Here is a 12,307-nt window from a genome sequence, read left to right as displayed (position 1 = left end):
CTTGCATACCACTTAAAAATGTTTCTGACTCATTGCTTCACTACTATAAACAGTCTGAATCATTTTGAAAGTCTCTGTGGCACTTTTATCCAATTTAAAACAAAATTAATGTCTGCACGTTGCTCCATTGCTCCTTTCATGAATGAAGTTCAAAACATACTGTTAAAGTTTTCGTTATTATGACCAGTCTGTGATGCCAGCGTTGTTAAATTTAAAATGGAAGGAATACCACGCTAGTTAATTCAGTCATCTTTCGTGTGGGACAGACTGTGTATATACATGATGTTTATATGAAACAAACTCCTAAACCTCAACACCACCAGAAAACTTCAACCCTTCCAGAATTAAAGAAGTCTACCAAGCATTGGGTGAGATGAAGTACAAAGCAGTGGGAGAAGACCATATACTTTTGTAGAGATCTGAAAACATCCAGGAAGATCAGTAAAAATTTCCTTTCATCAACAACTTGTCAACATCTGGATTGAAGAACTACCCGAAACTACACTGAATGACAGCCCTCATCCATCCAATACACAAAAAAGGGGACAAAACAGACTCTAACAATTACAGGAGAATCTCACTCCTAGACGTAACATACAACAATACTCTTTCAAGAATCATCCTCAATAGGAACAATTCACAACTTTAGACAAAACCAGGAGAATACCAGGGAGGTTCAGACCCTGGAGGAGCTTCTAGACCAGATCATGAATTTCAAGCTAATAATGGATTACAACAGGATAAGAAACAGAGACATTGTGATAACACTTGTAGATTTCAAGATAGCTTATGACTGACTGTATCCACAGACAATCCATACTAAAAATTCTAATACACCTCACACTACATACCAAACTAATAAACATGACAAAACTGACCCTCATAAACACTGAGTCTAAGATAAAATTCAGAAGGAAGCTCTCTGAACCATTTGAGATCAAAACAGGACTATAACAAGGTGATAGGCTCTCGCCGCTTATTCAATTGTGATCTAGAAGTGGTAATGAAGGAATGGCTCAAAAAATACCCCCAAAGTAAATATGCCGAAAAATCAAAACTGACTGTCTTGGTTTCACCGAAGACTTGTTACTGCTAGCAAATGGCATCGACGAAGCTAAATGACAGTTATTGGAACTTCAAAATATTGCAAATAGAACTGGCATCAAAATATCATTCGAAAAGGCAGAAATTATGCCCAAAAAACCAACATAATTAAAAGAAGTAAACATAAAATATAATAAAATCAAAATAGTAACCCAATTTAAATACCTTGGAGAAATAATAACTAACATCCTAAACGAAAAAACCTCTATCAAAATAAGAAGAAATAAAGTAGCTAAAGCTCAAAAATTAACCTGATACATTTACAATAAAAAATGCCAATCAATAAATGAAAAAATATGACACTACACACCGTTATAAATCCAGAAGCCACTTATAAAGCAGAAACACTCTTTCACCTGAACGAACAATCAAATACAGATTCCAGAAAATCGAAAGAATTAGAAGAACTTGCATTAATAAAAAGTATCAGAAAGACAGACAGTGGTGGATTGTGTCAGACAAAGTCGTGTACAAAGAGTTAGAACACATCACTGATAATCATGCATAAGAGGAGACTAGTATTCTTTGGATGCATCATGAGAATGCAAGATTCAAGACTTTTGAAACAGCAAGTACAGTACAACCTTGACTCGAAAAACACCAAGATAGAATGCAGATGGATCACAGAAATAAGATAGGATCTGAAGGAAATCGATCTTACACCACAAGATACACAGATAAGATAAAATTAAACAAGAAAATAAAAAACAAAAAACTACTTGTTTCACACTCACAAGAAAAACATTTTTACATGGAACATCTTCAACACTAGAAAGGGCACAAAGATCAGAACGTATGAAAAGTACTGGGAGGACCACATGGCCCAAAACAGTCCCTTCGATGAGACTTCGATAATGGACTGACTAAGGTGATCCTATGCAGTCATAAAAGATAATAATAATAATAATAAAACTATGATCACCAGAGCTAATATTAAATTACAATAGATTTTTAAATACATACCTGCAGAAAAAAATGTCTAATAGTTAATAAAATATATCAATAAAATAAGACTTTAAATATCAAAATGTTTGTTATGTATAATTTGTTCACTGCTAAATAACTTTCCACTGTATCTTGATACAGATAGAATCAAATGTAACAAATTTATATTATGCAATACAATAACAGTCAATATGCACAATCATTTTTTACATTCACATCAACATTATGCATCATTCATAGTAAAATAAATAATATGCATATTTACGTTTTAGGTCTTAAAGATCACAAATTACAGAAAAATTACTCGTGTCAGTCTATCTGCAAAATGTGTCGACAGCTGTACCTTAAAAACTGTTCAACTGATAAAAATTATGCAAAATATATGGTTATGTTTCTTAGGAAAATACTTTAGGAAATTTACTTTACCAATTTTCCACCAATTAAACCCTTTACCAATTAAAAAAAATAATAAATAGGTAAAATGCAATTTAATTTCTAAATTGTAGCTATAAAAAACCTTTCAATTTTTCAAAAAATAAAAATATAAAAAATAATTTTTTTTTTTATTTTTAAAATAAACTTCATTTTATAAAAGTTTAATACGGTTTTTGTTCCTCATATCCTTCTTATAATTTACTAGAAAAAAAAATTTGGCCATTTTTTTCTAGTAAATTATAATCGTTTCACATCATGTGGTTCTTAAAAACTGAGGTCCTTTTTACTTCTGTATTTGGTTGTCATTCTTTCAACATAACTAACCATCGACCATCATGTTTCATTACCATTAATATTACTAACTGTACTTACTCTACTGTAAACTCATTTATATTTCTTTTTATTCTGTCCCTCGCTCAGTTTTTCAAATAACTGAACTTGAAAAGTCTTTTTTTAACTGAAGAACTTGTTGCAATAATAATTCAGTTATAAGCATACTTTTCATAATTTAATCCTCTACCATCGAACCATTAACCCCTTAATTTACCTTAAAAGGCATTCTATACCAGCTAACTGTAAAATTAGTGTGAAAATAATAATATAATTCAATTTAAAAATTAATTATGTATAACAGTTTTATTAACTATTAATATTATTTAAATATTTATAACTACCATTTAAGATAATACATTTACAGAAACTGTGCAGTCATATTATCTTTTTTATCCATATATATATATATATATATATATGCATATGGATAAAAAAGATAAGAATAGACTTATCTATATTCATAAAATATAATTATTGAATGATTCTACTATTCTGTTTATATTACTGTAATTATAAAAAGGAACAAAACAAAAACAACACATACCTGTTCAAAACTTCTAATGAAATCTCTTAATTCTTTTTCTTTATCTTCTAGTGTACCGTACAGTTGTTTCATCTGATTTAACAAATCAAATTTTTCTGCTTTTAATCGTTTTCTATCAGCTTTCAGAGCTGTAATAAAAGAAAAATTTTAAATATTAAAAATTATTAATAACATTTTTTTTGAATTGTACTAACAGAAAATTAATGAAAAACAAACTAACATACTTGGCATTTATAGACCTAGAAAAGGCATTCGATAACGTAGACTGGAATAAAATTTTCAGCATTTTAAAAAATTAAGGTTCAAATACAGAGATAGAAGAACAATTGCTAACATTTACAGGAACCAAACAGCAACAGTAATAATTGAAGAACATAAGAAAGAAGCCGTAATTAAAAAAGGGAGTCTGACAAGGATGTTCCCTATCCCCATTACTTTTTAATCCTTACATAGAACTAGCAGTTAATGATGATAAAAAACTATTTAGATCCGGAGTAACAGTACAAGGTGAAAAGATAAAGATGCTACGATTTGCTGATGATATAGTAATTCTAGCTGAGAGTAAAACAAATTTAGAAGAAACAATGAATGGCATGGATGAAGTCCTATGCAAGAACTACCGCATGAAAATAAACAAGAACAAAACGAAAGTAATGAAATGTAGTAGAAATAACAAAGATGGACCACTGAACGTGAAAATAGGAGGAGAAAAAATTATGGAGGTAGAGGAATTTTGTTATTTGGGAAGTAGAATTACTAAAGATGGATGAAGCAGGAGCAATATAAAATGCAGAATAGCACAGGCGAAACGAGCCTTCAGTCAGAAATATAATTTTTTTACATAAAAAATTAACTTAAATGTCAGGAAAAGAGTGTTGAAAGTATATGTTTGGAGCGTTGCTTTATATGGAAGTGAAACTTGGACGATTGGAGTACTAAAAAGAAAAGATTAGAAGCTTTTGAAATGTGGTGCTATAGAAGAATGTTAAAAATCAGATGTATGGATAAAGTGACAAATGAAGAGGTATTGCGGCAAATAGATGAAGAAAGAAGCGTTTGGAAAAATATAGTTAAAAGAAGAGACAGACTTATAGGCCACATACTAAGGCATCCTGGAATAGTCGCTTTAATATTGGAAGGACAGGTAGAAGGAAAAAATTGTGTAGGCAGGCAACGTTTGGAATATGTAAAACAGATTGTTGGGGATGTAGGGTGTAGGGGGTATACCGAAATGAAACGACTAGCAATAGATAGGGAATCTTGGAGAGCTGCATCAAACCAGTCAAATGACTGAAGACAAAAAAAAAACAGAAAATTTATTTTTGGAGTTAATTATACTTTTTTCTTGCATGAAGTTACTGGAGATACTCCCCACTAAAGCAGCTGCTGCATAATTATTGCAGAAAAGATTTAGAAGTATAATTTCCATATATTTTTGTGTGTTGTTAGTTTTCTAAATTTGTTATCATGTTGATCTACAAAAAATATTTATATTTTAATGTAGTGATACAAAACTACAATTACATATCTGCTTTTATATGGTACTAGAAAAAATGCGGGCCTAAGACCCGCCACAAAAATGTTACAGGGTTTATGTTTCAATACACATAATTTTGTTAAATGATCAAAATAAATATAATTTTAAATAAAAAGTTCATAACAAGAAGTAGAGAAATCATTCAAATGAATGAATCATTCGAGAAATATAAATTGTTCAAAGAAATGAATCATTTGTGCGCTGCATGCAACCACCTGGTGCACCACCATTCATCTGCTCTGTGCCAATAACAACTAAAACAAGAATGTAAGCACATATAACAAATAAAACCATGCACCATTCTTTTTTATGGAAATTGAAATTATTTAATTTTTTCCAACTATGAGTGCTATTTATAATTTAATAACTTGGTCGAGTAATAAAGATAAACAAAATAAGTCAAAAAAATTGACTACATACAAAACTACCATACATATTTATATTTCATTTTGACATAATGCCCACCCAAATTCAAGTATTTATCGTATTGTGACACTAGCTTATCTATTCCCTCTTTAAAGAAAGAACACCACCACCATAAATAGAGTTCATCATTACTTTTGAAGTGTTTAGTAGCCACCCAATTCTTCAATTTTGTGAATAAATAAGGTGTCAAATCAGGGCTGCAAGGGGGAATGGTAAAAAATCATTTCCTTAATGTTATTTAGTCGACTCAGTGCCAACAGCAAGTATGACAGTGTGTAGTCATACAAAATATGATTCCCTTCATTATCCATTCATTTCATTTTGTGGACATCTGTAAGTTGTTTTGGTATCCGTCATGTACAGTAATTACAAAAATCCAGTCTGTTCATGACAATTCACTAAAGAATCGACTTCAAATTTAAGGAAAATTTTTGCAGATTTCAGCAATTGTGAAGTGGAATTTATCATGAACAGTATGTTCAATTTTTTAAACAATTTCATCAATCACAATGGAATGTTGCCCCCTTCCGTCTTCATCATGAACATTAGTCACCTTCCCTGAATTTCCTGTACCATTCTTGTATACAACCATCATTACGTTATTATTATAAACTCTGTGTAACTGACAATGGGTCTCAGCCATAGATGTTCCTTCTACTTGTAAAAAAATTAATGATGCTATGTACCTAACAACTGGTGTAACAAACACCTCCATATTTTACCACATACTACTCAAGCAGCACAAAATGAAATGGTGACCAACTGTATCACTAAATGTAATATGTAATGTAATGTAATATGCAATATGTATACACATACATATACAATTATATATCATGTATTTGTACAAATACAGTCGTGTAAATAAATGTGCAATGATATTTAAGCTTAACTGATCTCTACTGTGTAAGCACTATGTTGTTAAGTTTCTTTATGACAAAAATACATTTTTTGAAATTGGGAGCACTGAAGTAAAAAATTTTTTGGCAGACAATTTATTTAGATCTATTAAAAAAAAAATTGATGTCTTACTTAAAGCAGAAAACTTTTTAAAAAAAAACAATTTTTAGATTTTTTTTTCACTTATCTGTATACTTTCCCGTTATAAATGTAGCTACTATAGCAGCATATGTCACAATAGCCGGGAAAGTAAAAATGAACTAAATTACACCAGTAAGTGTAATTTACGATAATGAAATATTGCATAGACAGTCTTTCAGTCACCAATCTTTGGAATACTTATAGAGGTACCGGGAGTATTCGTACGATATTTAAATCTGTATAAAGATTAATAAAATTATATTTAAAATACTAAATTTTTTTTACACAATAATCGAATAAATTTATACATTGGTAATATAATATCGACGAAGTTGATTAATAAAAAAGAAAAAAAATACTGATATTGATATACGTAAAAGAAAATAAACAAAAGAAAAAAAGATAACAAAAAAAATGTTTTTCTTTTTATGTTAATAAAAAGAAAAAAGACAACAGTAACAAAGATGTAGAGTGATTAAAAAAAGAAGACAGAAATAGAGGGTGAGTAATAAAGAGAGATGAATATAAATCTAGAGTGAAAAGAAATTTTAAAATGAAAATGTACGAACAAAGACAGATGATAGGCAATAAAGCAAACTGCGGTAATATAAAAAAAAAAAAATTGACAACCACAAAGAGAAAGAGATAGCAGACGGGGGTGGAAGAGAGAAGGGGATGATATTTGAGAGTACAACATCACTTAAAGATAGCAGAAAATATATCATCCTATTTGATTGCCATAAAATAGTACTTTTTAATAACAACAATATTCATTAAAACAAATGATTACTGTTGATTACGAATGAATACGATTACAATTTTTAAAAAAATTTCCACAAACAGTAAAATTAACAAAAAACCTTACTACCTATTGTTATGGAAGGTTTTGGATTTGAATCACAGTCATTTTTGACATATTTAAAAGCGACACACTGGAGCATATTGTGGTCCATCCATAATAACTGTGTTAATCATCCACTTTGATAAGAAGCTGTACGCCCATCCTTCTGTTTGGTAGCAGCTTCTAGAGAGCTTAAACAACTTTAGGCAGGCATTCCTTGATATACCACTACCTTGAAACTGTCTTCTGGGTTTCCGAAATAATTAATTCTAAAACTCCTCTCACTAAAAAATACAACTATTATTCTCCTTTTCACTGATCTGGATTTTCGATCAGCTATGAGGGGTCTCTTATTCTTTTTTGACATGACAGAAAGACCCATATACAACTTTTGGGTCTTCTTTTATTTATTGGGGAGACCTAATAAGGTGAGGAAAATTCCATCCTATTTATTGGACTTACATGTCCAATAAAATACATAAAGATAATACATTCTTCAGTTTAAATGGTGAAATAAATCATCTAAAAATAAAAATCATATGGTTTAACATGTATTTTTGAAATTACTTTATATATATATGTATATACACATACAAAGACCACTAAAAATGTTATGCAAAACGACAGGATTCCTCCATAGGCAGTTACAAGTTAGCATGTATTTATACAGGTCCCATCTGCACTGTAGCTGTTCTAGTTACTGTATCAGTGTCAAAGCTGATACAGCTTTTTAGCTGATAAAATTTTGCTTTTTAGCTGTGTTAGTGAAAAGAAGTAGTAATGACATTGTAAACTGGATACCAGACAGTTTTGCATACAGGTTTAAATGTTAATCACTGTTTAGAAGAAATGACTCCTGTGGTTGGTAAGGATTGTCCTTACTGTACAACAATATCTATGTGGTACCAAGAATTTGAAAGATGAAATTTTGGCCTTGAAGATGCTTCAAATTCAGGTTGACCGTCTTTGTGACCAAGGGAAACGTTGCTGCAATATAAAAAATGATCGAGACAGACAAGCTTCTGACCTACCACCAAACAGCAGTGTCCTTGGGCACTGCACTAGAAGTTTGTGCTATTTGGTGAGATCACCTTCAGTAAAGCTTTGTCCCTTTGGGTGTTGGATAATGTGAATGATGATCAAATGACATGTCGTGTTTAATAGTGCCGTGAAATGATGAAAAAGTTTGCGAATGGGAAATCACCGCATGTGAACAGGATTGTGAAACTAGGCTTTACTATTTTGATGTCCTGACCATGGGTTAGTTAATAGATAAAGCCAATTTCCATATCAATAGATACAATAATTAATAGTTATAATAATTAAAATTTATAGTATAAATAAAATAAAATAAATAAATAAATTAAATACTATAATTAATAATTTAGAAAAAGCAAACCTAGAAATATTCTAGGTAATTTCTAGGCAACCAAGAAAAGGCAAAGGCAAAAGGCATTTGATAACGTAGATTGGAATAAAATGTTCAGCATTTAAAAAAAAATTAGGGTTCAAATACAGAGGTAGAAGAACAATTGCTAAAATTTACAGGAACCAAACAGCAACAGTAATAATTGAAGAACATAAGAAAGAAGCCGTAATAAGAAAGGGAGTCCGACAAGGATGTTCGCTAACCCCGTTAACTTTTTAATCTTTACATAGAATTAGCAGTTAATGATGTTAAAGAACAATTTAGATCCGGAGTAACAGTACAAGGTGAAAAGATAAAGATGCTACGATTTGCTGATGATATACTAATTCTAGCTGAGAACTACCTTAGAATTAGAAACTTTCACAATCTGAAAGTTTTTCAATAACCACTTTACTAAGCTCACTCAAAATTTAATTTAAGTAGTTGTTCAAATTTTTCGGCCATTGCAACAGAGAAGTTCCAAATTAAAGTTACAAAATCATATATATTAACCGAAAATATATTTATGTATAATATGACACCATCTGGCCAACTGATTAAATAAGTCGAGAGAAATGACCTTTAATGCAGTTTTGTCATAGTAAGTACAGTCCAGGAATTGATACAACCTTATGTAATATATTTATATTTAAGCTGATATATATATAAGCTGATTAACACAAAATCTTTCAATAGATAATGTGTTACTCTTGTTTGTTAAAAAATGCTCTTCTCAAGAAAGTTTGTGATAGGAATGGACAAATGATTTCATGAAAAGGGAGGCCTTCAATTTTTCTCTGACTGGGGTTTTTTGTCTCATACTGCATTTCCAGCAAATCATCCTTTCTTATCCTCTATCCCTTTCTATTATCTTTCATAACTTATCCATTTTTTTTTCAGTATTGTGGATGAAGATAAAACTACAGAAGATGATGGGACCTCCTGTATATCCAGTGCGTCCTTTGTATTATCTGTGAAGGAGAGAGGAGGGTTGGCTATCAAATAGATGAACAATAATCCTAATGGCTGAAATATCTATCAAGTAAAACGTAAAGTCTAATAATCTCTTTCAAAAATACAAACAAAAAAGCATAACCATTCACATGTATATTCTTGTTAATAAAAAAAAAAATCATATATTTCATATTTCCTGAACCAGACTGTATTATACAAATTTCCATAATTAGTAGGGGTAAAAAAATAAAATTTAAAGACTAACAGCTACGTACAAGAAAGTGAAAAAGAAATAAAAAAAACACTTAAGAAAAAAACTGCCCCATGATATTTTAGTTATGAAAACTAAAGTCATAAAATGAAGTATAAAATAAGAAATAAAAAAAGGAGAAAGTGTTTACTGAATGTCGGCGATAATAAAATAAATTTGCAATAAAAAGTAACTCACAAGCTATAAAAATAATATATATATATATATATATATATATATATATATAAAACACATATACACAATAAATGTAATAAAACATACACTGTTAAAAAATAAAAAATATTATTAGTACAAGAATAAACATTTTTATTATGTTTTATATATATATATATATATATATATATATATATATATATATATATATATATATAAATAAATAAAATATTTATTTTTTTTAGAATAAATGTAAATGAATATTTATAGTAGACATTTCTATATGCAATATTACTTTTTTTAAAGATTATTTTTTTATTTTTTTTTTTAACTACTAACAAATTAAACGGGGTGTCTATGAAGAAACTTTCAGGACTGTTATGCTGATGAAAGTAATGATTAAATTGACAACAAAACATGTGAAAATGTGGTAGATTTTAGCTATGTATTAATAAGGCAAGATGGCTTAATTTTATCAAAGGCACAGAAAACAGGTAAAAATCTTTCGTCAGCTGACACTTGCTAACAAATGCTTATATGAATTTGCTTCTTTATTTTCATCAATAGTATACTAGCTGCAGAGCATGCCTAAAGCATGCCTCTGCCCTCTGGGCTGGTTGCCCTGGTGGACAGCGTCTCGGAAAGCTATTATCAGGTGTCCAAAATTGATTACCTCTTGTGTATAAATGTTTTTTTTTTGTATGATGAAAATTGATCAAGGCAAAATGAAAAAAAATATCAGCAAATCTTCCCAATTAAATTTGGTTTAGGCGTCTTTGCACACTCTCAACATTTTTATCAACATCCATAATATCCATATACAAATACACTCAATACGAGAGCTGGAAGTTTAAATATAAATTTAATTAATTTATTTATTATTTATATATTATATTCAATTTATGAAACTAATTATTGTAATATGAAACTAACCATCCTTGAAATAATAAGTTGGCTTCAAAATCAAAAAAAATCACTAAGAAGGATATATACGAGGGTTATTTTTTTTTCAAGGTCCGATTAGTCACGAAATTAAAACCACAGTGAAAATAAAAAATTTTTTATTTGTAACAAGTACTTACATAGTTACGCTATTTCTCTACATAGTCGCCGCTCCGATTTAGACATTTGTCATAGCGTGGTACTAACTTTCCAATACCCTCGTCATAGAATGGAGCCGCATATGTTTTCAGCCGTGTTTCTACGCTGATCTGCAGCTCGATGTCTGTGTTAAAATGTTGTCCTCCTAGCCACCATTTCATGTGAGCAAAGAGGTGAAAATCGGATGGAGCCAAGTCCGGGCTGTATGGTGGGTGATCAAACACATCCCAATGAAAACGCTGCAGGATCTTCTTTGTTACAGCTGCAGTGTGCAGCCGAGCATTGTTATGGAGAAAGACAATGCCTGATGACAACATTCCTCTCCGCTTATTCTGAATTGCCCTTCGTAGACGTTGAAGAGTCACACAGTCTGAGGCTGCAGTGATGGTCATGCCATGTTCCATGAATTCCACCAAGAGAACTCCATTCCGGTCCCAGAACACAGTAGCCATACACTTGCTGTTGGAAAAGGTTCGCTTGAACTTCTTTGGTTTACTGGGAGAATGAGAATGCATCCACTGTTTGGAATGTTATTTTGTTTCTTCAGTTTCGAAATAGGGCCCATGTCTCGTCCCCTGTGACAATTTTGTTCAAAAAATCTTCTCCTTCATTGTGGTAGCGCTGGAGAAACTTTAGGGAGGCGTCCATTCTCATTGTTTTGTGATGGTTGGACAGCATCTTGGGAACCCATTTCGGACACAGCTTGCGGTACTGAAGTCTCTCACTCACAATGGTGTAGAGAGCTGACCTTGAAATTTCAGGAAACAAATCACTCAATACAGAAATTGTGAACCGACGATTTTCTCGAATTGCCTCATCCACTCGCTCAACGTGATCATCGGATAACACTCGGTCCTGCCAACTTTGCATTCCATTCCATAACACTCGCTTCCTTCCCTGATCGCCTGCTTCATGAACATCTGTACGTACTGCTTTAAAGTTCCTGCACCATTGTCGCACTTTGCTGTCACTCGTTGAAGTTTCACCATACACATTACTTATTCGTCAATGAATTTCAGCTGCATTACACCTGTCAGCCTGAAGAAATCGAATTACCGCACGCACCTCACACTTAACGGGAGATGATATTGTTGTAGTCATGTTTATGTGCTAGCTGCGTGTTCAGAACTAAACGAAGTGATGTGGCGTGATTGAAGGCCATACTAGAGACGCTGTGCAACACATATACGCAAAGGTTCATCGGATTTTTGCAC

The 12,307-nt window shown here is 31.3% G+C and overlaps 1 protein-coding gene across 1 annotated transcript in view; it reads right to left on the bottom strand.

Moving 5' to 3' along the window:
* The window catches only part of Liprin-gamma (liprin protein kazrin), a 316,506-nt gene that overhangs the window by 144,497 nt on the left and 159,702 nt on the right, over positions 1–12,307 (bottom strand). The window contains exon 6 of the mRNA XM_075381547.1: positions 3,362–3,489. Coding sequence (XP_075237662.1) covers positions 3,362–3,489 — 128 coding nt within the window. The remainder of the gene's footprint in view (positions 1–3,361; positions 3,490–12,307) is intronic.

The sequence above is a fragment of the Lycorma delicatula genome, chromosome 13 (genome assembly GCF_047948215.1).
Source record: "Lycorma delicatula isolate Av1 chromosome 13, ASM4794821v1, whole genome shotgun sequence".
Classification (NCBI taxonomy): Eukaryota; Metazoa; Arthropoda; class Insecta; order Hemiptera; family Fulgoridae; genus Lycorma; species Lycorma delicatula.
The sequence above is the reverse complement of the archived record's forward strand: the minus strand, read 5'-3'. Positions and strand labels throughout refer to the sequence as shown.